A 27,183-nucleotide genomic window follows, 5' to 3' on the forward strand; every position below is an offset into this window, starting at 1 on the left:
AATTTTTTTTTTTTGAAGAGACACATAAAATTTAGTCTCCATTATAATAGATTTTTTGTTTGGATTTATAAATATTCCTGACAGTTTATTCAGTAACACAGCTTTTTTGTCCCTTCTATTAAATGTTTTTAATGCTTTTATAAAGTTCATATCTACTCTTAAGACTAAGCAAAATGGAGTTATTTTTTTTTAGTCAAAACCCTACCCAAACTAACAAATTTCTATTAAAAAAAAATCAGTGTTTTATTGTGCAGTCTTATTAACTTAACTCTTGGCCCTGGCTCTCAGTGGTGGGTTAAGATTTTTAAAAGATCTAAATGGGAATTGGTTGCACCTGTTACGCTGGTTGCACCTTTCACGATCTCTTTAGCCACTTGTGGATTGTACACTAATTACGTGATGGGTTTGTGGTGTGGACAGAGACTTTCATATTCATTTAATTTGTGGCATTGGTTACTAACAAGTCAGTCTCCACTACACACTTGTGCCTGACTTCACATGAGTGTCTCGAGTTGAGAATAATTCTCAATATCTAGTTAGCTACTGGCAGCCTCAGATAAGCCAATTGTAGCAATGGCTTTCGTGATGTTTAGTTGTCCATAAGTGACTGGACTGACAACCAAATCCATTCACAGAGACTAATCTGTTACAACTTTTAGTTGCTGATAGCATGGAATGTGATTTGAATAGTTATCTGGTCTATAGGTTCTGGTTCCCTGAACCTTCCGCTTCCTGTAACTGCATTTTTTAAAAATTATTATAATGGCTGTTCTGCTGTTATTGTGAGTATAACCAAAAGCTACGTATTTATTTTCTAACATCTTTAAGAATAGTTACTGTGCCTCTTTTAATAATGGCATTTTATCTTGTGTATTTTTTCTCTTTCAGACAGGGTTATACCGAAGATTATTATAATTCAAAAAGTGGTTGGAATGATTACTATGCAGACTACTATGCAAACGCATATAATTATGGAGGTACAGATGGACAATGAATTCTGATTTTTTTGAGGAGCTGGGAAGTGTGTTTAAAAAAAAAAAAAAAGCATCAGAGCACTATTGTAAAACTAAATTTGTGGCCTTTTGCTGAAGTTGTGACATTGACACGTTTGCCATAGCTAATGAGCAGGGCTCAACAAACCGCGGCGAAAACCACTTGTCAGCCTCACGCTGCGCATGCACGAACCGCCGGTGAACGGGGCGACTGGCTGAAATCTACTCGCCATGGGCGAGTAGATAAGCAGATTTGTCAAGCCCTGTTAATGAGAATAAAACCTTTAGTTTGTTGAAAACTGATCTTCTGCATTGCAGTTAGGGATATAAAGGGTTAACCAGTTATAAGGCTATTAAGAGGCGAGTATTTCACTAATCGTGTAGTCGATAAGGGAAGGCTTGCTCAGTCCCTGCTTGCGCCAGGTCCGGGAGCTACCCCCACTGCGGCTCTTAAATGTAGTAAGAGCCAGGCACGTAGGCAACTCAACTCCTACTACATTTAAACTGCAGAGGCGCAGCAGGGGTAGGTCCTGGGCCTGGCTCCTGCTGCCTCCAATAGAGGCAGCAGGGCGGGGGGGGAGGGAGCGGGGAGGGAGAGGGGCAGCGGTGGCAACATGGAGGCACCAGTGACACCAGCTCCCACCCCCACCACCTCTGTATCCAAGGCAGCAAGGGGGTGGGAAGTGAGTAGTTGACTTGACGACTTGCTTAGATCCTTAACCAGTTACCTGGTAAGCATCACTTGGTGCGGCAGGCCCAGCCAGTGTGGAGCAGCTGCTCGCCCGCTGGATCCCTGTTAACCCGTAAAATTTAAGGTTTCACCAGTTAACTTTTTAAATGGGACTTTACATCCCTAATTGCAGTTGTCCTTAATGCTCTGCTGTCCTCTCTCTATCCTTGGCTTAGGAGGAGGAAAAAGCAACAAATTAAATTTGAATTAATTATTTTGATTCCCTATTTGGCAATGAGGAAAGTGGTCAAACTTTCCTTTTACCATGGTAAAATTATACAGTGACATGTATGGAATTGCGTGCTGTAGTGTATAACATGTCACCGTGCCTACTTGTGCCCAAACACATGTACTGTAGACAGGCTCTTAATCAATGGAAAACTAGTTATCAGAGCATAAATTGACTCTACTTCTAAATGTTGCGCTCTAAACAAATCATATGCTCCCCAGTCATCCATGGTGTAACAGTGTTTTGGAGGTCAGCCCTTGAATTCTGTCAGACCAGTGGGAATTGGGGTTACAGTTCTCTCTTTTCCTGCAAGAATTTCTCCTCCAAACTCTAGGATTTTACATTGGGGGATCCCATATCTTCTTGTGGAAATAATTTTTTCATAATAATATCATCATTTAGCCTCATAATAATTTAGATTGGAAAACATCTATTAGATTGAGAGCCCATGTTTTTGAAAGAGTACAGTATAGTATCTGGCTACGGTATATAACAATAATCTGATCATTTATACTTGGGTGTAACCAAATGTATCACAGAGACTTGAGATTGATTTACAGCTTTTTTTGTTTACAGTTCAGTCTGACTTTCATTTGGCCTCATTTGATTATGGCAAAACTATGAATTAACATATTTCTATTAAAAAATTAGTATCTCAGTTTTGTTAGTGGATTTGTACAGTAGTTATCTCAGATGCTAACAAAACATAGGTGGATGCATTTCGGTAGAGAACAAATAGAGAAATGCTGTGAGAAATGTACTGGATTAAGATATTAAATTAAAACTTGTATTTTTTTAAAGACCCAAGTCGCTGGGCATCAGCATATCCATCAGCATATGACTCCAGATATAGAGATCCCAGAAGTTATGACCAGAGATACTGGTATGATGCTGAACACAATCCATATCAAAAGAGAGAGGCATATCCATATAACAACAGGTTTGTAATCCAGGCCTTTTATTTGGAGGTTTTGAGAGTTGGCTCTGTTGCATAATTTACTATCCAGATTATCCAGAAAGGTTCAAAGTTTCAGGTTATTCTGTAAAATTTCTGGGCAATGATTTTTTTAATTTGATTTCCAGGAAATGTAACTTAGTCTAGGTAGGCAAATCTTTTGTATGGCAGACTCTTAAAGTGTTAGAGAGATAAAACAGGATTTTTTTGCCAATCTGCATGTGTTCTTGATGGCTAGGAGAATTTTTATGGAACTTGAGGTATCTTAGATAAACCAGTTTTGAGAGACTGATTTTTAAGAAAAATGGAATTTATTTTGTAACTAGCTTTTTAAATAAATAAGTACAGAGTTTAAATGGAAATCAAAGTAGACAAATGTTCTCTTTGAAGTTTTCTGTGTTAGATGAATTCAGAATGGGGTGTTGGTCTTAAACTGCAAAAAACTAGGCTCTTCAACAGCTTCTCTAAAAATTATATGGTGAAAGGCAGCAGGGTAGATAGCCACCTTGGGGCAAGGTGTGTGGGTGGGTGGGTGTCTGGAGCGGGGGGCAGTTCCAGGCCCCCGAAAGGAGTGAAACTATGGGCAATCAGCTCGCAGCATCACCCAGGCTATGGTACTGCCCTCCCTTCTCCCAGCCCTCAAGTGTTGTGTGGTGCAGAGGTGAAGCTCTGGCTGGTGGCTGGAGCCCTAGGCCCCTTTGAATCACCAGGCCCGGAGCAACTGCCTCCTTTGCCCTCCCTGTCAGCAGGTTTGGTTAAAGGGATACTGTCAGAGTAAAATGATGTCTCTTTAAAAATTGATTTTCATGCTTTTGTTGTTAACATGATGACTAAAAAATTAAAACTATATTCTTCATTATCTGTTTACTTTTTGCACTTTATTTTTCTCAGTGAACACAAGATTAGTCAGTTTCACTCTTTGGTTCTCATGTACTTGCTGTAAATTTGGGTTTAAATCACAGCAAGAAAATATTCTCAAGTGAAAAATAATTGAAGATACTGCTATTACATTTGGTTTTGGACTGTGTCATACAAAGCCTAAATCTGTGGGCTAGTCTGTGACGTTGTTTCTTTAGTCTCTAGTCAATGGAAACAAAAATCCACTGAATTTAATTCTTCCCACAGTATAGGCCCTTATCTTTATTTTCGTATTTCATTGCTCTTTAGACCTGACCAATATGAAGATCACTGGCGATATGATCCTCGCTTTGCTGGGAGCTTTGATGATGAAGCTGAGCCTCACAAAGACCCTTACGGTGATGAATTTGACAGACGAAGTGTCCACAGTGAACATTCTGCCCATAGCCTCCGTAGTTCCCACAGTGTTCATAGCCGTCAGAGCAGCTTCAGTTCTCGCTCTCAGCAAGTAAGTTTCCTATGTGTGCATCAGGTGTTTGACTTTATTCTGTTAACCTGTTTAATGCTGGGAATGAGGTGACCTGACAATATCTTGGACCAAATCTCTAGAAGATCATAATATACAAAGGCTACTCTTCTGTTCTTAGCTTGGGTAATAGAGGCATATTTTGAAAGTTCATAGTCAGCAACTGGAGATTGAACATTTGTGCCATAGCATGCACTTGATTTTAAAATATTTATTTGGTAGATTTTTTGATTAGGACCAGGGCTCAAGATGTGCTTGGTGCCACATAAGAATATAGGAAGAAACTGCCTCTTTAGTTAAGAGCTCGATCCTACAATTTACTGGGCATAGGAGAACTGCTACAGTTTGCTAAAGTTGAGAATGGATCCACATTTATATTTGTATATGTCTTGTTCCTCCCATCATCACAGACATTAAAATCTAATTCTGGTCTAAAATGTGGAATATATTTAAAGAGATTGGACCATTAAATTGATATGTAGAACAGTTTTCTGTTAGGTTTTTAAATTAGATTACTTATCTGCTTTTCAGTACAAATGCACAGATACTTCCTGAAACATTCTAACTAGTAGATGGTTCTTGTATACTGTTAGTAGAGTCTACATTTACATATCTCTAGTCTCGTATGTTAACTTTTTAGCAATCCAGATATAATCTTAAATATAGTCATCCATTTGGGACCCAAATGTTTCATTGATATTGGACATGGAGAACTGGAGATCGTACAGGCATTTCTGCTGAGTATCCATCCTTAGTCAAGTTGGATTTTCTCACTCAGAAAAGGCACTATAAGAGAGGTTGTGGTATCCTGTCTGAGTTGCAGATGCACAAGCACTATATGGCTTTTTATTTGTAGCATAATGAACATGCATAATCATTTAAAGGATGGGGAGAGGAGTTGGTGGCGAGAGAAGTAAGCCCACAAATGCAGACTGAGGTGAGCAAATCAGATTGTAAGAGGGGATCAGAGGGAAATAGAGCATTAAAACACACCTAAACTATTTTAGCTCATGTCCACTATGCCACTTGATTCAACAGGCGGTTTGCGTAAGTCTAATGAAGTCCTGGGCAACTTACTGTATTGAAATACTTGTAAAAGGAGCCCATATAGCTTCTGAGTAGGAGATGAAAAGCAACTCCATTCTGTTCGCCACTTTGTTCAGCCCACGTGATTCTTTCCCCTCCTGCTATTATGTCTTTAATACAGCAATTACTAATGTTCTATTCAGAGCCAGCTTTATAGAAGCAACCATGATCTGACAGCTAATGCATATGAAACCACCACCCAGCCAGTCTCGCTTCACACAGATTATCCATACGGAGGATACCCTGCAAACTTTGATGGTCAACAGCCTTTTACAGATTATGGCTATCCAGCTGAAACTGAATGGTCATCAGTAGAACAAGGTATTTGCAGAAATGTGGGGAAGGTTGGGAGAGAGTAGTTGACAATTCTTTGCTTTTGTGTCTTTCATTCAACTTTAAAATGTTATACAAACATTTATCAAGCCTACTGGTGGTAAAAACACCTGTGTACATAGTAGATGTTAAACCGATAACAGTAGAATGTGTTCCCTATTTGCAGAGTCATTGATGTGAGCTATACCTATGTTAAGTTTTGCTCACTGTGAAAATAGCCCAGGATAGCACAAATAATAGACTGTCACTGAACAGTTCCCTTATTTTATGGTCAATTATTAATTGCTACTGGTTATGTATTAAGTACTGCACACTTATTTGCATTTGTGGTGTTTTGGTGTAGAACTGTGTGTATACTAGTAGGATGCTTAAAACTTTCTTGCATCCAGGCATGCTTTGAATTAGATCTACTTTTTGCTTCATGGAGAATCTTTTTAAAATAAATATAGTTTAGGAACAATTCTGTTTATATAATCTGATTTTTTTTCTATTACCCTTGCTTCTTGCAGTTAAACAGCAGTGTTTCTAAAAACAGAGTTGTTCACTTCCTAAAGTATGGGCATTTCTTTAAGAATATATTTGTCTCAAGTCCTAAAACATTAGAAATGCATAAAAATGAACTGAGAATTGATAAGCAGTATGTCTATGGGGAAAATATCGTATTAAGTTTTTTGTACACAATTTTTTCTCATAATAGCTAATTTCTGAGAGGTCTGTCCTCAGTACTGTGGCTTGCATTGATAGAACAGGATAGCTGTTACCTTTTTAAAGATCATATTCAGCCAACATCAGTAGCAGGTTTATTTCATGTTTGCTTTCTATATAAACTATATAGAAAACTAAATGAAATGTTAATAACTAAGTTGCTGCAAGGTAATTAAGTCACTTAATTTTGATTTTTTTGCTCTACTGCAGTCCCATCAAGGCCCTTGACACCTGAGAAATTTTTAGTGCCTCATGTCTGTGCAAGGTTTGGTCCTGGGGGTCATCTGACAAAAGTGCTACCAAACCTGCCTTCAGAAGGACAGCCAGCTTTGGTTGAGATACACAGTATGGAGGTAAAGCAAAAGTACATCAGGAGTACAAATGTGTTATATTTATAAAGTCTATTTTTCCTAAAGGGAAAATGGGGGCACTTCCGTGGTGTTATGCCCATACAACAGAAAGCCATTAGTTTATAGAAAAACAAATGTTAATTCTTTGTTTTTGTAAGTTTCCTTATTTTCACTTTCAGTTTCTTCTGCAAGCCTTAGTGTAATATCCTCTTTTCTTACTAAGGCATTTGATAATTTAAAAAAGGATTTCCAACTCCTAGGAAGGTTAGGGTCTTGATTTTCTTTTTGTACACGGCCATTGACTGAGTCATGAGCATTTGTACATTTCTCTGCCAGCAGCCATGGGGACAGTTGGCTATCTTGGTGTATGGCCTGTGGCTGTGAATCTCTGAGCCTGTGTTGTCCAATTCAGGCCCACAAGACCTTGCATTACCAAGCTAAAAAAAGGCTGTGTAGATGTTGTTGGTTGGGCTCTCAAGCCCACCATCTCCTTAAGCAGCTAAGCTGCAGCCTAAGCCACATCATCTACACAGCCATTTTTAGCACAAATTCAAGCATGACACTGTTGACTCAGGCTTGGAGATTCACTGTGTAGATGTTATAAAGTATTTGATCTCCTTTCAACGTGAGTATTTCTCTTTCTCTTGCAACTCCACCAGTGGGCCAAAGGAGTACAAGTTTTGGTCACCAGCTAGATGTGGACTGATAGAAGAGAATTCAGGGAAGAGTGATGGGAAGTTTGGGATCTGAAGAGTAGAATGTGACCAAGATAGAACACCATTATCTACTAGTATTTTAATGATGTACAGAGCAAGAAGGCAGAGGAATTATATTGAATGTCCTAAGGAGATGGGAAAAGGAAAATATAGTGTTAGCAACAGGAAATGTTTCCCATGAGATCTTACGCTGTGGAATAATTTCTCATGGAAAGTAATTAAAACATTTAAACCAAATTGGATGGGGCCCTAACAAACATACTGTAAAAAACTCAGCTCTACTGTCCAAGAACGATGGCGTAGATGACACTATAGGTAACATGTAGCTTTTTCGGATACATTGTTGGGTACAAAACAAATCACTGTACAAATAGTGGAATTTATAGCAGTAAGAGTTTCTCATCTTGCTTTTTTGCTTCATTTTTTTTAGACTATGTTGCAACATATGCCAGAACAAGAAGAGATGAGAGCCTTTCCGGGCCCTCTGGCTAAGTACGTTTTATGGATGTAATAAGCTATTTTAAAGTGTTCTCAAGTTTAATTTTTCCTTATTTTGTCTGACTGCAAATAATAGATTGTTTTAAACTGGTTTTATCAGTTATCTATATTCCACAATCCTAAATGTTGTTGAAGGTTTAACTTCTACAGATTCATTTTGGTGATGATGTCGGACACGTCATACTGATTCTTTGTTTCATTGTGCACTTTTCTTCCTCTTCCAGAGATGAAACCCATAAAGTGGATGTCATTAATTTTGCACAAAACAGAGCCACACAGTGCTTTCAGAATGAAAATCTAATTGACAAAGAGTCTGCAAGTCTGATTTGGGATTTTATTGTATTGTTGTGCAGACAGAATGGGGTATGTCTTATTTCTTAAATCTTTGTAAGCTTTCCCTTGATGCCCTCAGGTCCATTTTCAAAGCTTTTATCTTTAGGTTTTAGATAAGAATCTTTAAGATATAGGCACTTCGTTAATGTGAGTGGCAAGAGTACATAAGGTGTGTGTTGGGCCAAGAGTGTAGGTCAGATGCTCAACAGGCATGTATTCCTCCTTAGTCTTGCTGCTTGAAGTGCCAATTAGGAGGAGAGCACTGAGGCTTTGTTGATTTAGTCCTGCTGGGGTATCTGAAGATTGGGACATCCAGTCGTCTCCTTTTATCCAACCCACTGCATCGTTTGTGTTAATTAACTTATTAGACTTCAAGTGTCTCAGCTATAAAACACTGAAATAATTTAATTGAAATACTTTAGTGATTTGAATTTTTCATTTATAGACTGTAGTGGGCACAGACATTGCAGAGCTTTTGCTACGAGATCACAAAACAGTTTGGCTTCCTGGGAAATCTCCCAATGAAGCAAACTTGATTGACTTCACTAATGAAGCTTTGGAGCAAGTGGAAGAGGAGTCGGTCGAAGCTCAACTCTCATTTCTCACCGATAGTCTTATAACCACAATTGACAATCTTGAAAAAGAGATCGAGAGATTCAGGGAGCTTCTGCTCTACGGTCGTAAGAAGGTGAATGATCACATTGTTGTTAAAGGACTGGTTGAGTTTGTTTTACTTGGATTTATTGTTCCAAAACCCACATGCTCTTAAAGCTCTAGTGGCTTGCATATAATTAAAATATCAAGTAATAAAAATGAAAGTTAAACATATTAATGTGTAATATTATGGTACTATCAATGTCCTTAGCACTCTACAGTAAAGAGACCTCCATGCCCCCAAAGAATTCGCAATTCAAATCTAAATTATATTGTATTGCTCTAGCATGTGACTTAATGAGCATTTTCAGTTCATAGTCAGAAGTTACATGCACTAGAAATCATTAGTACTTTGTACTGAGTGGTGTATTAAACTTGTTCCCTGGTAAACTGATTTTATTTTTCTTATGCTTTCTGCATTAATAGGATGCTTTGGAGTCTGCTATGAAGCATGGATTATGGGGTCATGCTCTGTTGCTTGCCAGTAAAATGGATAGCAGAACACATGCGAGAGTCATGACCAGGTAAAGCTCCATTACTTGAGGATGATGATTAGAATGTTTCTAGTATGGAATAGACATTTATTTCCCATTGAAGAGAGAAACTCGTGTGCCTCGGAAATTGAGGCCAAAGTTGTTATGTGTTCCTGTGTTTATGTGGGAAGTCTGCATGTTGATCTAAGTCATGTTGCAGGTTGAGTTTCAGGGACGTTAGACTTCACAGAATTGCAGTGATTCTTATGTCTGACTGTTGGTAAGAGCTTCTTTGCCACCTCCTTCACTGTAACATGACTTCCTCCATGGGTCTTAAACAGACTTACTGGCTGACTAACAAATCTGCTTTGCTTTGGTAGAAAAAGTGGTCACTCTCCATTGCAGCTGCTGTTCTTTGAGATGTATTGTTCCTATCTATTCCAACTGAGGTGTGCGCGCACCACGTGCACGACTGGTGGAAAGTTTTTTTTTCCTTGGCTGCTACATATTGGGTTGGCTATGGAGCCCCTGGAGTGTTTCTGGTATAGCACACTATATATGACCCTGCTGACCCAACCACCTCTCAGTTCCTTCTTGCCAGCTGCTCTGATACTGGGAAGGAGGGTGAGTATGGAATAAATGATCAGGTCTGCTCTCCACAGAACCCCTCGGGAGTGGGTGCAGCTCTGACAGAACCAGCTGTGAGAATGACTGACCACGAGTCAGACTGGGGGTGATTATGCCAGGATTACAAGTAGAGAGACAGTGGGGCTGGAATTGGTGGGCCCATGATGGCTGGCGTCCCCCAGGCAGGCTGGCGGGAAGTGGAGACCTTTGTCCCACGATGTGGACTGCATCCTTTTGATGATGCCCCACGCAGCCTTGAAGGTGTCTGGCATGGAGGACAGGCTCATCACCAATGGTTCACCACTCGGAGCCCAAGAGAATGGGGGAGGGCCTGGCAGTTCAGGCCTGCTAATCCTGGCGGTGCAGAGTGGGAAACCGGAGCTGGATGCACCAACGTCAAGGCTAGGCCTCTTTGGAAGCCACCCTGGGGAGCATGAGCAGCACCACTTAGACTCCACAGGGGCGCAACTGTACCAAGAGGGTCTTATTATTTTTTTTATGCCAGTCCCGGAACCAAAGGAGGTGTGTTGCACGCTGAAGCACTTGGTGCTGAATCCTGCAGTTGGAGAATGGTTTCCATGAGGTGCTGCTCCAGGCAAAAGTTCCACTTCTTGCTGGTGCGTGGCTTGAAGGCCTTGCAGATCTTGCACTTGTCAGTCTGCAGGGCTCCCCACCAGACACCAGAGATACGAGTTGTGGCGGTCACTAGTTGGCATAAACTTAAGATAAAGCCTGCAGGGTTTGCAGCCCTGGGACTTTGGCATGCCCCAAGCCCTGAAGGATCATTGGAGTGAAAGGAAAATCCCCTTCACCTCCCATTCCTAACTCCAACACTAACTTAACTATTGATCTAACTATTTACACAACCAATAGTGGGAAGCGCTAGGGATACAAGGCACTTGCAAGTTCCAACAGCCATCACTGGCGGTAAGAAGAAACTGAGGAGTGGTTGAATTGGTAGGGTCATATATAGTGCACTGCACCAGCTCCATTCCAGGGGGCTCTACAGCCGACCCAATGGGTAGCAGCTAGGGAAAAACTTTCCAACGCGTGCACACCTCCAATTGGAATACATGTGAGCAAGCACTCGAAGAATTATGCCATACAAACTACAGACCATTAGTGTAGGAATTAGCTGCACTTCATGTTTCAAAACCCAGATTTTCACACTCAAGGGATTAAATATTGTCAACAAGGCGTGAGGCTTCGCTGGGCCCTGCATCCCCAACTGCAGTCAGATGTGACTCTCTCAGCAGGTAGAACAAACGGTTTATTTGTTGACAGGGATACAGAATAGAACAGACTTGGCAGCACAGAAACCGGAAGCAGTTAGTACAATCCTTCTTGGGGGGGGGAGGGGCTCAGAGCCAAGGGCCCTGCACCCCAAGACAGTAAGACTAACTCTCACACCCAGAAGCCTGCCCCAGCCCTGCAGCTGGCCTTTGTCCAGCTTGACAAAAGATGTCACCGTTTACATCACCCTCTTTCAGGCTCTGGTTACAGAAAGCATCAACCATTGTGTACATGAGGTCGACTATCACCCTGAAATTCCTATCACCTAGCAATTGGTGCAGTGCTCAGGGAAATGGTGGTGCGCACATACAGGTTTACCACAGGACAATAGAAATCACGTGTGACATAAAGCAGAGTGAATACAATCCCCACTACCTCTCAAATACATTGTGTATGTTTGTGTTCCCGTCAGAGTTTTGGGTGGCTACTTATTCCCTTACTTTTGGGACTTTAATACCTGACTAATGTTATGGCCCTGCTCCTTCTCATTTCGGAAAGAAGCAACTATCTTCCAGCAAAGACTGTCTGTAGATAAGAACAGCTTTCTCTGTCCTCCCACAGCTTCTGAAACAGTGTTACACCTACTGTCTGTTGGCAGTAGGAGCCTGACTCGTGAGGTTGTTCCTATCATTGTATTTGTATATGGCTATACTGCAGGTCTAATAGTTTAGCCAGTAAATGTTTTTTTAAAGGTGACTCAGTGAACTAAACTAAAAATGTTAGCTGCTTACCTACAACTATTTACTTTTGTTTTTCTGTAATGTGCATCTAGATTTGCCAACAGTCTTCCAATTAATGATCCTCTGCAAACTGTTTACCAGCTCATGTCTGGAAGAATGCCAGCAGCATCCACAGTGAGTTTTAAGAAAAAGCTTCAGTTAATGCTTGTGTATGTTCTGCTGTGAATTACCTCTTGCAGCACATCAGCAGTATGCTTTTATGTATAACTGGGTTCCAAAAGAATTGGGTAAGTTCATGGAGGGTAGGTCTATCGATGGCTTTTAGCCCAGATGGTCAGGGTACAACCCCATGCTTTGGGTGTCTCAAAACCTCACTGTCAGATGCTGGGATGGGATGATGAATCACTTATAAGTCCCTGTTTTGTTCATTCCCTCTGAAGTATCTGGTACTGTCACTGTTGGAAGACAGGATAGTAAGCTAGATGAACGAGTAGTTTGGCCATTAAGTTCTTGCATATCTTACCTAGAATGCAAAATTGTGCTACCCCTTACTCAGTTTGTAATTTTTACCCACACACCCTTCCATTCTATGGCTTGATGGGTATCTATTCTAATTCTAGTGCTGTGGGGATGAGAAATGGGGAGACTGGAGGCCTCATCTTGCTATGGTACTATCCAACTTGACCAATAACATGGATGTGGAATCGAGGACTATTACCACCATGGGAGATACTCTTGGTAACTAATTTGAAGTTGAATCTATAGAGCATAAAGTGGGTAAATAGCAAGGCTGTTTATATTGGGAGCAATAGCACAGATGTGGGCTATGAACAAATGAAGGGTTTTCTTAAACACAAATTGCTGGGTTTGTTTTATTAAAACTAACAGTTGCTGCTTATACAATAAAAGTGAATCTCTTTTAGTTCTGCAGATTTCTGTTCTGTGAACTATTCAAGATACTATGAATTAGTTGTGTCATTAAGGTACTATTTCCTATGTGATCTATGTGTTTTGTTTCAGCTTCAAAAGGCCTTTTAGATGCTGCTCATTTTTGCTACCTGATGGCCCAGGTCGGGTTTGGTGTTTATACAAAGAAAACAACAAAGCTTGTCCTACTTGGATCAAATCACAGGTGTGGAATTCAAATTACGTGTCTGTTTTTGTAAAATTATTTATCATAGAATCATAGAATACTAAGGGTACATCTAGACTACATGCCTCTGTCGCAGAGGCATGTAGATTAGGCTACCAGACATAGGAAAATGAAGTGGCGATTTAAATAATCGCCGCTTCATTTAAATTTACATGGCTGCCATGCTGAGCCGACAAACAGCTGATCAGGACTGGAAGAGACCTTGAGAGGTTAAGTTCAGTCTCCTGCCCTCATGGCAGGGCCCAGTACTGTCTAGACCATTCCTGACAGACATTTATCTAACCTACTCTTAAATATCGTCTTTTAGATTAAAAGATGAAAATATAAGGAAATGGGCTACAGTATTTTAACAAGTAACACTCCACAATAATCTCTTAATTAAAGTTGTTTAGGACCTCACCACTTATTTTTTGAAGCATGGAAATTTCTTGATCTTATGCTTTGTACTCAGTACTGCCATGTGACTTATGATGCTACTCGCACATCAGAAATTATCTACATTAGAAGTGATATCTCCAGGTTTATGTGTTTCACTTTTCTATCAGCCTGCCATTTCTAAAGTTTGCCACCAATGAAGCCATTCAAAGAACAGAAGCGTATGAATATGCACAGTCACTGGGAACCCAGCCCTGCTGTTTACCCAATTTCCAGGTTAGGAGTGATTCTTTTTTTCTTAATGTTGTGTGTCAGGTTTTGTATGAGGTGCTCTTTCACCTTGTTTATGAATGGGGTGGTGTTCACTTTCATTGCGTACTCTCTCAAGTACAGGCAGTCCCCGGGTTACGTACAAGATAGGGACTGGAGGTTTGTTCTTAAGTTGAATCTGTATGTAAGTCGGAACTGGCGTCCAGATTCAGCCACTGCTGAAACTGATCAGTTTCAACAGCGGCTGAATCTGGACGCCAGTTCTGACTTACATACAGATTCAACTTAAGAACCCTAGGCATCCCCAAGTCAGCTGCTGCTGAAACTGATCAGCGGCTGATTCCAGGAAGCCTGGGACAGGGGCTTCCTGTAGTCAGCCACTGGTCAGTTTCAGCAGCGGCCGACTTGGGGACGCCTGGGGCAGAGCAGCTGGGGTGCTGCTGGGTTGGTCCGCGGCTTTGCTCTGCTTTGCCCCCCGTCCCCCTGGTCTGCAGACCAGGGGGACGGGGGGGGGGGGTGCAAAGCAGAGCCAAGCCGCGGAGGACGCGGCCAGCTGACAGCTACATTTTAAAAAATGATGTGAGCCTGTACTATAACTTTATCTTCTTGCACTCCACAGGTTTTCAAATTCATCTATGCTTGCCGACTAGCTGAGATGGGACTCGCCGCACAAGCATTTCATTACTGTGAAGTGATTTCCAAAACAGTTCTTAAAAATCCCTACTATTATTCACCTGTGCTTATCAGCCAACTTATGCAGGTACTATAAGGATGAATATTGTTTAGAATTAAGCGCTCATGGCTTGGTACATATAGGTTCATAAAGGAAAGCTTAGAAATCTCTGTTTGTATTTTATTGACCTCTTTACCAACTTTTTTCATTTTTAAAATGCTTCTTTTGATAGATATCATCTCAGTTGCTCCTGTTCGACCCACAGATTAAAGAGAAACCAGAGCAGGAATTATTTATTGAACCATCATGGTTAGTACGACTTCGGCAGTTGGATGGACAGATCAAGGTAAAAAAAAATCTGCTTTCCAAAATTAAAGGCTTCCCTGCTAAGATTTTGACTTAAGAGCCTTTTCATAAAATGTTTGTGCTATGCTTTCTGTTCTAATGATAAAATTCTAATTTATTGGATATTAAAGCTATCCAATTGCATATCACTTAAATCAGGGTGATGTGCAGTCTAGTGAATGCCCCAGTTTTCAGTGTAAAAGTCGAAAGGTGGTGGGGTGGGTGGATGGAGGGTGGGGGATAGACTTCGTGCATTCCTGTACACGGAGAACTGTAAAATTCCATGGTTTTCATACCCTATAAGATAGGGGTGGGGAACCTTTTTTGCATCAAGGGCTGCTGACCCACAGAAGAGTCAGTAGTGGGCCGGGATCTGTAGAGAGATGCCAAGGGGGCTGGAGCGCCAGCACGGGCTCCCCATTGGTGGGGAAGGCCCTGAGCCTCGGAGGCCAGAGCGAGGCACCCCAGGGCCGCATCTGGCCCCTGGACCTTAGCTGCTTCTTCTAGAGGTCCCCGTGGATGCTCCACGCTTGGTCTTGGTGCCGTCTCGGCACATAGATCGGAGATTTTGCAGCAGTCCCCACCGGGCCGCTCATGTGCGGCACCAACTGGTGTGCGCCGTGTTAGTTGGCACCTTGCATGCGGGGCCCACACCCTCCAGTTCCTTCTCAACTGCCCTCAGCCTGAGACGGACCTCTGCAGTTCTCTACCTTGTTCATACCTTTCATTGTTCATTAGCTATTAATTCTTAGTTTTAGTTAGTGTTGTTAACAGTTTTGATAGTTAGTAATAATTACACACACACACACACTCCAAAAGAAATTGTGATGCCTGGCTCTCCGGGCTTCCACGCTGCGCTTCCTGTAGAAACACAATGCCTATCTTGGACGGACATTCGCAGTGTGTCAGATGTTTAGGAGAACACCATTCCTCGCAAGATTGTCCCCACTGTGCCAAACTTAAGGCCAGAACTTCACTTGATTTATGCCTATGGAAAAGAAGGCACACCCAGCTTCAGTCCTGGGAAAACTAGGGAGGAACGTTCACCCCCCAGGCTCACCTCAGGGCAAGCAGGCACCCAAAAAGAGGAGTTCCTCTGTGCCCCATCACCACCTTCCTTGAGAAAATGGTCTCTGCCCAAACCATTGGCGCAGAGGCCTCGCATCAGCACACGCCGAACGCTGCCGGAACCGATGGCAAAGGGCTCAGCCATCACCCTAAGACCGTACCGGCATGGACCTTGGTACCATCATCTATATCAGTACCAGCTCAGACACCACCGGTGCTGACGGCTTCGTCGGTACCGATGACTATGGCACCAACGCCATTGTCGGTACCGGGCTCTACGGCACCGACCGTTTCCACTGTGCCGACAGTACCTCATTCGTCAGCACCATCGTCACTGCTCATATACTTGGTACCGCCGACATACCAGTGGTCTCTGCCATCCCGTATGTACCGTACAGACACATTACAGACCTCAGCACCGATCCTCGTGGCACTGTTGCAGTACATGCAATGGGCTGACTTGGCAGTCACATCTGCCCCCTCAATCACCACTCTTTGGCACCGATGCTTCGCCTGTGTGGATGACATCACTGGCTTTATCGGTGCAGTCACATTTCTCTAGCTGATGATGAAGAGGAGGTACAGGCCGCCTCCTCGCCACACTGCAGCCCTCCAGTGCAATATTACAAGCCCAAATACGATCCAAGAGCCATTCTTCCTTGGTATGGCCACCACTGGATGCATCCTCCGTACTGTATCCGGCATAATGGCCTTATTGGAGTCCTTGGGGCTCATACAGGAGACACCACAGCCTGCATGCGAGCCCTTCTAAACAGGCTGCCTCTCTTACACCTTGAACATCCGCATCGATTCAACAATCAGAGGTGTTCCAAGCAACGGAGGAGTCACTCCCCCTCCCCCCGATTCGTCACTGCCTACCAACTCCTCTTTGTCACAGGATGATGCCACCACCATTATCAGCACTTTAATGATCTTTTATGTATGTTTGAGGCTTTTTTAAACATCTGTGTTTTTGGACCGAACTTGACTCAACAGTGACCCTTTACTTATATTTTACCTGCGAGAGTTATGACTGGAAAATCTAGTTGTAAAGTTTTTCTTTCTTCACCTTCAAGAAACAAATGAATGATCTATTTTTAGAAGACTTTCCTTGATATTCTCTTTCTGGGTTATGAATTTAATCTCTTATGGTGGTTCATTGGCTTCTGTTTTCTCACTACAGGATGGTACGATAGCTTACAACGCAGATAGATCCACCCCTCAGCAGTATGCCTGCAGCACACCAAGCTCTGAATTAGACCATGTCAGTCAATATGATGGAACAGGATCCCGACAGGAAGTGGGCCCTGCTACTGAAAATCCATTGTTGGCATCCTTGTTACCTAATATGGTGCAGCACATGCCAGGTGTGCAGCTAATGCCTTCAGGTTAGTATTTCACATTGTTCTCCATGTGGATGTCAAAGGGAAGAACCCATATAGTATACTAAAAAGAGAAACATTTTAAAAGTAAATACACTTTTTTAGACTTGTGTAGCATTAGAAATAAGAATAACACTGTTACATAATTGCCAGATAGCTTTTTCTATTGTACATAAACAGTTGTAAAGATTGTACAGTTCTTCATATAGAAACCCATAAAGGCACAGGTTTGTCTCATTTGTAATGGGGCCAGAAATAAGGTATACTGACTTCAAAAGAGTTCACTGCTTTTTAAAAAACTGTCTTTTGAACATTCGATTCTTCTAATCCTACTTCTTCACTACTGTCACAGGAGCCAGTGTGAGAACTAAAGATGTAAAAAAGTCCAAGTAGCAACAGTTGAAGTATTTGTGCTGGTTTCTTTCAAGCAAGCATTCCATATGGAGGTACAGGTTGGACCTCCCTGCTCCAGCACCCTTGGGACCTGAGTGGTCCCAGATGAAGGATTTTGCCAGACTAAGGGAGGTCATTTCTGGCTCCCCAGCTCTCCTCCACAGCCCAATTGATTTGCACTCCCGGCCCTGCCCTCACCCCTGCTGCCTTGCACTGGGACTCTGTGATCCTGAAACATCTGTGGTCCTGCTGGACCATGGGTGTTGCCAAACTAGAGAGTCCTGGTTTGTAGAGATGCAGCCTATATTAGATCTTCCTCAGAGAAAATGTATTCTCCAGGTATTCTTGCTTAACTTTTAGTGAATTCTTGCTTAACTTCTGTCAAGTAAACACAGACTAAAGAAAATTTATTCTCCATGAACTGCAATAAAATGCATCCCTGGAAAGTAAGCGAATATTCTGTGTTTTTTACAGCTGTGGTTGTTGGAATTGGTACTGGGATTAGAACTGAGCAGTTCCTGGCTCCTCCAACCAGAGCTTAGACCACCCCTCTCTCGCTCTCTCTCTTGCGCCCCCCCCCCTTTTTTTTAATTACAAGTAATTTTCTTAAATTTTGTTCTACAGCACCTCAGACTATCCTTGAAGGCTCAGCAGTTGTGACTCCTCCTGCCCAGCAAGAAACAGTGGGTGGTGTTCCTTTCTATTCTTCAGCCCCTCCCTTTGTCGGGCCAGGGTCTGGCTTTGCACCACCAGGCTTTCCAAACCAATATGGAGCTGAACAGTCTCTGCTGTACCTGGGAACTACAGTGCCACCTGGAGGACGACCACCTCAAGCAGCAGAAACACGGCAGGAAGAGCAGTTCAACCAGGAAACAGGTTTGTGCTCTCAATAAATGTCTTCCCTACCCTTGAGGGCACTAAAGTCTTTTTTGGAGACTGAGCACATGGTAACTTGTTTCAATAATGAAAATTATAAAGTAAATCTTGGGTAACTGAGTGTAGTGTGAAAACTTAAAAGGAAGCAAAAAATGCTGGCCTTGCATATCAGGCTTGATTTAAGGGTGAAAGATAAATCCAGGGTAAGTGAATGAGTCACAACCAATTCCCTTCTGGACACTTATGTCTCAACTCTGACCTATTGCAATCATGTGGGCAGTTTTTGTTGGAAATGCTTTTGATTGGAATCGGAGGACGTTCATCTCAAACTCTTAAGTGAAGGTTTAGAACCGTGGAAATTGTAGAATTTAAAGAGAGATACCGCATGTCAAGGCTGAAGTACGCGGACACAGTTGTGCACCGCCATCTTAAGGCGTTCATCACTTAGCTGGTTCTGACCGTCCTTTTTAAGAAACGAAATACACATGAACAGGGCTTGACAAACCCCAGCAAGAGCCACTCGCCTGATCGGCACTGCGCATGTGCAAAGCGCCGGTAAATGGGGCGCACGGAGCGACCGGCTGAAATCTACTTGCCCATGGCGAGTAGATTCAGCAGTTTGTCGAGCGCTGCACATGAATAATAAAGTTAGAAAAGGACCCTGGATGCAGTTCACATGTGCCCTGAAATTTAGTGTTAATTCTTTAAAGCATCGGGTTCTCTAGCACTAGCATCTCTAACCAATGAGGAGTTGGGTAAAATTTATGGAACATCTAGCTCAGCTGTTTAGATATCTGTTGTGTGTTGGAAAACACTGAAATTCACTAACTTGCTCTCTTTTTGTTTTTCAAGCAATTCAGAGAATTCACCAGGAATCTCCAGTTCAACAGACTTTCCCTGAACAAAAAGAGGAGGATTTCTATGGCAAAATGGCAAATATGGTATTTTTTTTTTAATAGTCTACATCTTTACTGCTTTCTCCAAATCTCACTCCGTACATATGGAACTCATTTTTCAGTGGCACTCTAACACTAAGTATGTGAAGTGCACCTCAGCAGCAGTCCAGTCTTCTGTTGCAGAATTAAAAATCCAGGAGAAATTAGATCTGATATTTTAAAATAATCTGGGAAGTGGAAAATCAGACATGTTGGATTTTAAAATGTTTATATGCCAACCTGCCACAACCCAGCAGGGCTCAAACATTTATCAGAGGAGAGAAAAGCAGATCCTAATGAGCAAATCTTCTGACCGTGCTTTGAAAAGGCAGTATTGGTTTGCATTGAACCAATGGGTGGTGTTATCCCAAACTATACATGGCTAGGTTTTGAACACATGTTTTAATGCACAGCAGGTGTTTTCATCATTAGTCACTTAAGTTGGACATTTAGGGAACTGATTTAGCCTCATAAGGTAATAGTTGCTTAACTGAAACAGAATTAATTTTAATTTTGCTTAATTAGGGATGTTATTGCCAATGGATGAAGTGGTGGCGCAACAACTTGTTAAATAAAAGTACAGGTCAAAACTGTGGTATTTTTAATACCAACGTTGCTAAATTAACATTTAAAGGTCACCTACAGACAATGTAGCCAAACATCATTATTCATGGCAATATTTTTGTCACTTTTTAATATTTTTACAGTCTTTGAGTCCATGCAGTGGGATGCCCTGATTTGATTACCTCTTTAATAGATCAGCCACATTACTGTGAAAGCATCGTTAGGTTTCAGCTTTCTCTGCGTCTGTACTATGCACCTAAACCAGAGGATAGAGATGTGCCTGAATAACTAACTCAAATGTCTTGCATTTTGTTTGGGAACATGTACATTAAGATTGGAAATGGAGGGGACTTTACTGTCTACTTTGTGTTCAGTTGCTTGCTTATTAAAGCATGTGCTGGCTTTGTATTTAACCAGGCACCAGGACGAAGATCCAGATCCACCTCTCAGTCTTCAGCACACATGGTATGCCACGACCAGGCTGTTTTTCACTATCTCATCTTTCCTATCTACATTTCACTCACTTCTAATGATTTTGCATCTCTGTTTGCACTGATATTTCAAAAGAAGGAACTTCTTAAGCAAAATAAAATATAATCCCTCTAGGTTAATAGTAAGATGATTTAAAACCCTTGTATATCTGTAATACAGGGCTATGGGCGAAGATCTCGGACCACCTCAGAATCCTCCACCCATTCGATAGGGCGAGAAAGATGTAACTCTACAGCAAAGCAGCCCTCTCCTCCTCCTCCTCCATCCATACCTGAAGGGAAAGAGACCAACAAAGAGATCAAGAAGGAGACAGCAGTGAGAAAGGTACATTGAAAATGGGTATCTAGTTACAAGTAGCAGTGATTAATGGCAGCTATTGTAAATCATGGTGCTAACATGGGGGAGAGGCTGTTTACCTGAATCAGACGAATTTTTTGTCTTGACTATTGAAACCTCAGTCTACATATTCAGTTGAGACCCCGACTCCGGTATGTGCAGAATACTGCCACTTAGGTTTCCAACATTCACTGAATGCACCAAAGAACGATGCACGTTGCAGTTGGCTTCTTATTCTCTTGTGTATCTTTAGTCAATTTTAGGAAGTTTCCTAACTCCAGCTACAAGAGTAGCATAGCGGAAGTCAATATACTTTGTTGAATTTCTGCAGCATCCCCACTGCAGGAGGTCAATGGACAAAACTGTCCCCATCAACTTCCTTTACTCCTTGCGTCCCTGTGGAGTACTGAGGTCAACCGAGGCACCATCAGTGGTCGATTTAACAGGTCCTTACTAGACCCACTAAATTGAACCCTGTGAGATTGATATCCAGAACATCAATCTCTGGATAATGAAGACAAGCCCTTAAGATCCAGTTCAAAATTGCTTTCTCTGACTTCAGTCCCTCCAAAATGAACTTCAACCAATCTTTCAAAACTTGTCTTAACTCCCCCTTTACTACTCATTTCTGTTCAGTTAGCACTGATCTCTTGACTAAACGTACATCTGTTTCAGCTGAAAAGAGCTTTCCCCGCTACAACTTCTTTTGTCTGACTCAACCTTCTAGTATCCCTCTGCCTCCGTTTGACATTAATAATTTCATATTTCTACTAGTGGAAGCTTTCTCCTTTCTATGAGCCTTAATTTTTTATTGGCTATCATTTATACTTTCTTGGGATACAGTTTATATGAAGGACTAATTGAAATGGAATAGTATGATGTTAGTTGTTTTTTGTTGTGTTTTTTTTTTTTTTTTAATCTGCTCTTAGCAGATTCTTGGACGAATACACTAAAAAGTCTTGTATTTATTTTTAGGGTGGTGCAAATTGGTTTCGATGGCTGATGGGAAAAGGAAAGAATGAAGCTCACCTTCCAGATGATAAGAACAAATCAGTAAGGGCCCTAAAACATAGCACACCTCATACATGTTAATTTGCTCAACAGTGTGTTAATCCACAGGTTATGGATTTTTTTTTTCTTGTGGCCAAAAAATCTTTATACATGGCTTCAAAATGAGTATTCTAAATAACTTCCTGCTTACTGGCTGTGATATCTATTTGCATTCTTAATTCTTGAACTGTGATTTCTTCATAGATTGTTTGGGATGAAAAGAAACAGCGCTGGGTTGATTTAGATGAGCCGGAAGAGGAGGTAAAAATCTGAGGAGTTTGCTTTTCTTTGCCTGAGTGGATAATTGTCAGATAACTGGACTTTCAAAGAGTGCTTCTTAAATGTCATTTTGCTGGATTACTTGGAGTTAAAATGTGTAGCATGACACTTGCTGTAATTAGTAAACAATTTACATAAATCAGAGGAAGCATGTGTTTTCTGAGTCCATTTCTGTCCTCTGTTACTACTGAGGATCCAGTCAGTACTGTGAAACTTACACTGATGTACATTGGAGTAAGTGAAAGTAGAATATGATCTGTGGTAGTTGGCACCATTTATGCCACTTTTCTTCATCCAGATCCTCATGGAAGGGGAGGGGCATAAAGGCAGTGGGAGAAGGTGTCCCAAGCTGTCAAATTTTTACAGCGTTAAGCAAAATATTCCGCCCTGCACACTCTTACTCTTTACAGTTACATATTGCTGTTGATACTTTTTTAGGCTTCTATAGTCAATGTTTGATCTCAAATAAGGGGTTGCCTGGAAAGGTTGAGACATTCTGAGCAAGATCACAAGGGGTGTGTGTCCAGTTCTGTTATTGATGGAGTGACTGAGGAGAAATGTTTGCTTGAAAAATGCCATTCAAAGGCTAACACTGCTTTTTGTTTCTAGAGCAAGCCACCGCCGCCACCTCCAACAGGTTTTCCTAAAACGCCTCAGACTGCTCCACCTGGGCCTGGTGGTCCACCCAGCGTGAACATGTTCTCCAGAAGAGCAGGTAACTGTGCAGTAGGGGATGGCATTCCTCAGTCTAAAGGGGAAAGCTTAAGATTATTATCCCTGTTGTGCAGAACTCAAAAGTGAAGTTGCCACCTTTTTGGAGGCGGCAGCTTCTTTGATGAGCACTTGGCAGTTTGCCACATCCTGGAGTGGAGGGCAATATCAGCTTTGCTGGGTAAGCTAGCATCACCCTTGTGACTGCTGCCAGTGCCACATGCTGTGATTCGCAGTTTACCATCTTAATCTTGGGGCCTGCTTTTTTCCGATCCTGAAAGATTTTGTAACCAGAAATAATGTTCTGTTTTGATTTACGTTTTTGCTGCAGGCTGACGTATTTCCATGTTTTGTTGTCCTGTTTCAGCAGGAACCAGAGCTCGTTATGTTGACGTTCTGAACCCAAATGGAGCAAAATCCAGTGGTGCTGTTCCTGCCCCATTAGACCTGTTTGCCCCCTTGGCACCAATGCCTATTCCTGCAAACTTGTTTGTTCCAAACTCAGGTGTGTAAACCCAATGCAGATAAATTGCAAGCAGCAGGTATCTTAATACTTCTCCATGATGCATATTACAGATAGCCTTTTGAGTCTTCTTTCCTCACCCACAAAAAAACCCAAAGTGAACTCTTGTTCCCATTGGTCTAAACTTTAAAGCTTCTTTAACAGTCATTGAATTCCCTCTCAGCCTGGAGACAGCCACTAGGCGAAAACAGCTGCTACTCTGCACCTCACAAACCATGTTCTCCAGACCAGTGTTTCTCAACCTTTTTTTTATAAAGTACCCTTTATCAAAAAAAAAAAAAAGTACCCTCAGTACCTACAGTTTTCACACACACAATTCTTTTTCTACCATTGCAACACATTTGTTTAAACAACTTAATCATAGCCGGGTGGGTGATGACATTTTTGGATGTAAAAAGTACAAAAATAATAAAACGCTGTAAAACTTAAAACAAACATTCAGTTTTCTCCAAATTTCAGTTGTGTTGCTGTACTCCCCAGATTTCTCTTGAATCCCCCTGAGGGCACTCGTGCCACTGGTTGAGAAACACTGCTCTAGACCATGTGTACGAAGAGAGGTTATGTCTTTGCTGTCATAGGCAGCTAGGCCATCAGGACAACTGATCTTCGTGATTCCAGCACCTGTTCTCTCAACAAGAGGGCAGTTTTAAACAAGAGTTGCTATGCAGTAACTCTTAGTTGAATTTAAGACATGGGAGTTTTTACCCACAAAAGAGCATTTCATAGAGTAATCTGATTAAGCAATGTATGTTCTTTGCTAGACAAAAAGTGCTGATGGAGGCAGCAGGGGTGGGGCAAGGGCAGGTGCTGCGGAGATGGTGCTAGGGGGTGGGACCGGCTTTTAAGCTGGCTTTCCCCAGAATAGGCTCCTGTCTCTTCCACCCCCCCAACCCCCTTGCTGTCTCTTCTACAGAGGCAGCAAGGGCTGGGAGGAAGTGAGTAGTTGAGGACTCGACTAGTTGAGTCCTTGACTACTCGCTTACATCCCTACTATTTACTGGGTTGCTCTAAGATTTCCCATATAAAAAGTGTATGCTTCTATTCCGTATTGCTAATTGGCTGTACACTTCTCCATTTGAACAAGACTTGCCACTATCTTTGGGTATGTCTACGCTAGCTCGGTAGTTCGAGCTAGGTAGGCAAATGAGGGCAAACGGAGTTGCAAATGAAGCCCGGGATTTAAATATCCCGGGCTTCGTTTGCATCTTCCTGGGTGCCGCCATTTTTAAATCCCCCTTAGTCCGAACTCCGTGCCCACGGCTACACGCGGCATGGAGTAGGTAGTTCGAATTAGGATATCTAATTCAAACTACCGGTACACCTCGTGAGATCCTAATTCAAACTACCTACTCCATGCCGCGTGTAGCCGCGGGCACGGAGTTCGGACTAAGGGGGATTTAAAAATGGCGGCGCCCGGGAAGATGCAAACGAAGCCCGGGATATTTAAATCCCGGGCTTCATTTGCAACTCCGGTTGCCCTCATTTGCCTACCTAGCTCGAACTACCGAGCTAGTGTAGACATACCCTTAGAGGGGAGATGGAGGAAATAGATCTAATATTTTTTCCTTGAATATAGTCAAACCAGTGTCACTTTCCAGATGAGGTTTTTAATTCAAATCAGTCTCCCATTGCAGTTTGCTACTCTGAAAACCTAGTTCTACTCTTGATCCTGTTCCTCATATCTCTGTAAGGCTTGATACAGTGTTCATCTTTGGTTAAAACCAGTTTCTTTTGTAGTTCCTGAGGAGCAGCAACCTCTGGAAGGGAGCGGGGCAGGCGAGCAGGTGACATCTGCAAATCAAGTCAGCGCTGATGCAACTGCAGATCCACAGGTAGGTCAGTAAAGATGCAATCGCCATTCATATCCAATTATAACTTTGGCTGAAAAAAACAAGTATTACAGTTGCAATTTCCTAGTGGTATAACCTAAAAAGCATGTGATACCTGTACCTAAATAAACCTTAAAGAGAGAAGGGAAAAAAACTAGGAAGAGAAGAGAAAACACAGAAGAATAAAATGGAAAACCTTGCCTGGGTCCTGTGCAGAGCATTTGTTGGATTAGGACCTCTTATTTTTCCTACTATATAATATGTAGGTAGTCACTCTCCATATAACTGAAATAACAAGGAGTCCTGTGGCAGCTTAAAGACTAACGTGTATTTGAGCATAAGCATCTGATGAAATATGTCGCAGCCCATGAAAGTTTATGCCCAAGTAAATTTGTTAGTCTTTAAGGCGCTGCAGGACAACTTGTTGTTTTTTGTTGAAACAGACTAACATGGCTACCCCTCTGAAACCTGTATGTCAATGGTAGCTTGTAGCCTGAGAGTGATATGATCTGCTGCTCTGTGGAGATGAAGCATCTTTTCCATGTTTCAATGCTACTCACCTTATTATTCATCTTACTCATAACTGTGTTGTGTAGTCAAGCCGCATTTATGTTGTTGGAATATCAGTCAGTACATAGCCAGGAGTTCGTTAGTCTTATGACTTCTTCCCAAAATGTAGAATTTTGTAATACCAATAACCTATTAATATAATGCTCTATTTCTCTGTCACATATTTAAGATGTAAATTTCAGTTATTTACGTTGTGAGCTTTTTGGGGCAGAGATTCTGTTGCAGTAGCATGATGGGGGATCGATCATGGTTGGATTCTCTGGGTGCTAGCTTAGTACAAATTGAGTCCTAAATAGTCCCTGCAATCGCTGCCATTGAATTTCTGTTCGTACATTTGGTTCCTATGTATTTCTCAAACTGTCAGCTGACAAATGTTAACTTCGAGAGAGGGTCTTCACAGGGCTAAGCATGAAAGACACCCAAAAGCTTCAGATCATGCAGAACATGGCAGCCTGCTGAGCAGTGTTAGTCCTATCAAGTGTGTGATCGCTCAGTGTATTACTTGGTAGTTGCTTCAGAAGTACAGATTGCACTCCTCTAATCTGGCACCCTTGGGTCCTGACTGATGCCAAACCAGAGAATTTGCCGAATCACAGGAGGTCAGTATTGTCTAGTAGCATCGCCAACACTTCCACTGCTTCCTCGACTTTTAGGAGACATGTAGGGGTAAATTAGAGCTAAATACAGCACAGAACACGGAGAGCCAGGACCGGTGGCTGGAAACTAATGTTTTAGGACTGCGAGAAACTTGGACACACTCATGATAAGTGGACATCTGGCTAACTAAAGTCATGCTGGACCAGACAGTGCCTGACTAGAAGGATTCAATCTGTATTAGTACAAGTATAAAGCAAAACAGAATCCCTCTGGAAATCAACATGTGACCTCACTGACTTAAAATATTGAAAATGAACAGTAACTTCTTCTTTTTTTTTTCTTTTTTTTAATAGTATTTAAACTCTGCAATGCTTCCCCCTGGTTCTGAACTCCCTGGTTCCAATCCAGATGGCTCCCAATCAGGAGAGGTAAGGGTTGCTTCAGAGTGGGTCAGTTAATGGTTCTGTGCAGCATATTTTAACCATCAGGCTGTAATGGTCTTAACCTGCATAATCTAAAGCAGCAAATAACCGATGCAATTGCTGGTGAATAGCTAAGGAGAAAACTTTAGGTACTGCCTTTAAAAATCTAAGCAAAAAGACCCCTTTACTTCCATAAGCAGAGTACAAGCTATGTCTCTTAATTTCATTGCTGCAAGAGCACCTTGTTCTGTTTTGAACAGAATCATAAATGGTCTTTTCAGAACAGTCTCACATTAACAGTA

General features: G+C 41.9%; 1 protein-coding gene across 6 annotated transcripts in view; it reads left to right on the forward strand.

Moving 5' to 3' along the window:
• The window catches only part of SEC16A (SEC16 homolog A, endoplasmic reticulum export factor), a 49,382-nt gene that overhangs the window by 18,323 nt on the left and 3,876 nt on the right, over positions 1–27,183 (forward strand). For 4 of the 6 annotated variants that reach the window (XM_075905387.1, XM_075905391.1, XM_075905388.1 and 1 more), the window contains 26 exons: positions 889–977; positions 2,753–2,891; positions 4,074–4,272; positions 5,520–5,697; positions 6,625–6,767; positions 7,911–7,972; positions 8,203–8,341; positions 8,757–8,999; positions 9,392–9,489; positions 12,131–12,212; positions 12,659–12,776; positions 13,059–13,170; positions 13,737–13,842; positions 14,456–14,596; positions 14,742–14,855; positions 17,106–17,310; positions 18,322–18,573; positions 19,426–19,514; positions 20,490–20,537; positions 20,724–20,888; positions 21,876–21,953; positions 22,155–22,211; positions 22,839–22,944; positions 23,308–23,445; positions 25,201–25,295; positions 26,813–26,887. In XM_075905387.1, the coding sequence (XP_075761502.1) occupies positions 889–977; positions 2,753–2,891; positions 4,074–4,272; positions 5,520–5,697; positions 6,625–6,767; positions 7,911–7,972; positions 8,203–8,341; positions 8,757–8,999; positions 9,392–9,489; positions 12,131–12,212; positions 12,659–12,776; positions 13,059–13,170; positions 13,737–13,842; positions 14,456–14,596; positions 14,742–14,855; positions 17,106–17,310; positions 18,322–18,573; positions 19,426–19,514; positions 20,490–20,537; positions 20,724–20,888; positions 21,876–21,953; positions 22,155–22,211; positions 22,839–22,944; positions 23,308–23,445; positions 25,201–25,295; positions 26,813–26,887 (3,271 nt within the window). The remainder of the gene's footprint in view (positions 1–888; positions 978–2,752; positions 2,892–4,073; positions 4,273–5,519; positions 5,698–6,624; positions 6,768–7,910; positions 7,973–8,202; positions 8,342–8,756; positions 9,000–9,391; positions 9,490–12,130; positions 12,213–12,658; positions 12,777–13,058; positions 13,171–13,736; positions 13,843–14,455; positions 14,597–14,741; positions 14,856–17,105; positions 17,311–18,321; positions 18,574–19,425; positions 19,515–20,489; positions 20,538–20,723; positions 20,889–21,875; positions 21,954–22,154; positions 22,212–22,838; positions 22,945–23,307; positions 23,446–25,200; positions 25,296–26,812; positions 26,888–27,183) is intronic. The other 2 variants (XM_075905389.1, XM_075905390.1) reach the window with 2 other exon arrangements.

This window comes from Pelodiscus sinensis, chromosome 22 (assembly GCF_049634645.1).
Source record: "Pelodiscus sinensis isolate JC-2024 chromosome 22, ASM4963464v1, whole genome shotgun sequence".
Lineage (NCBI taxonomy): Eukaryota > Metazoa > Chordata > Testudines > Trionychidae > Pelodiscus > Pelodiscus sinensis.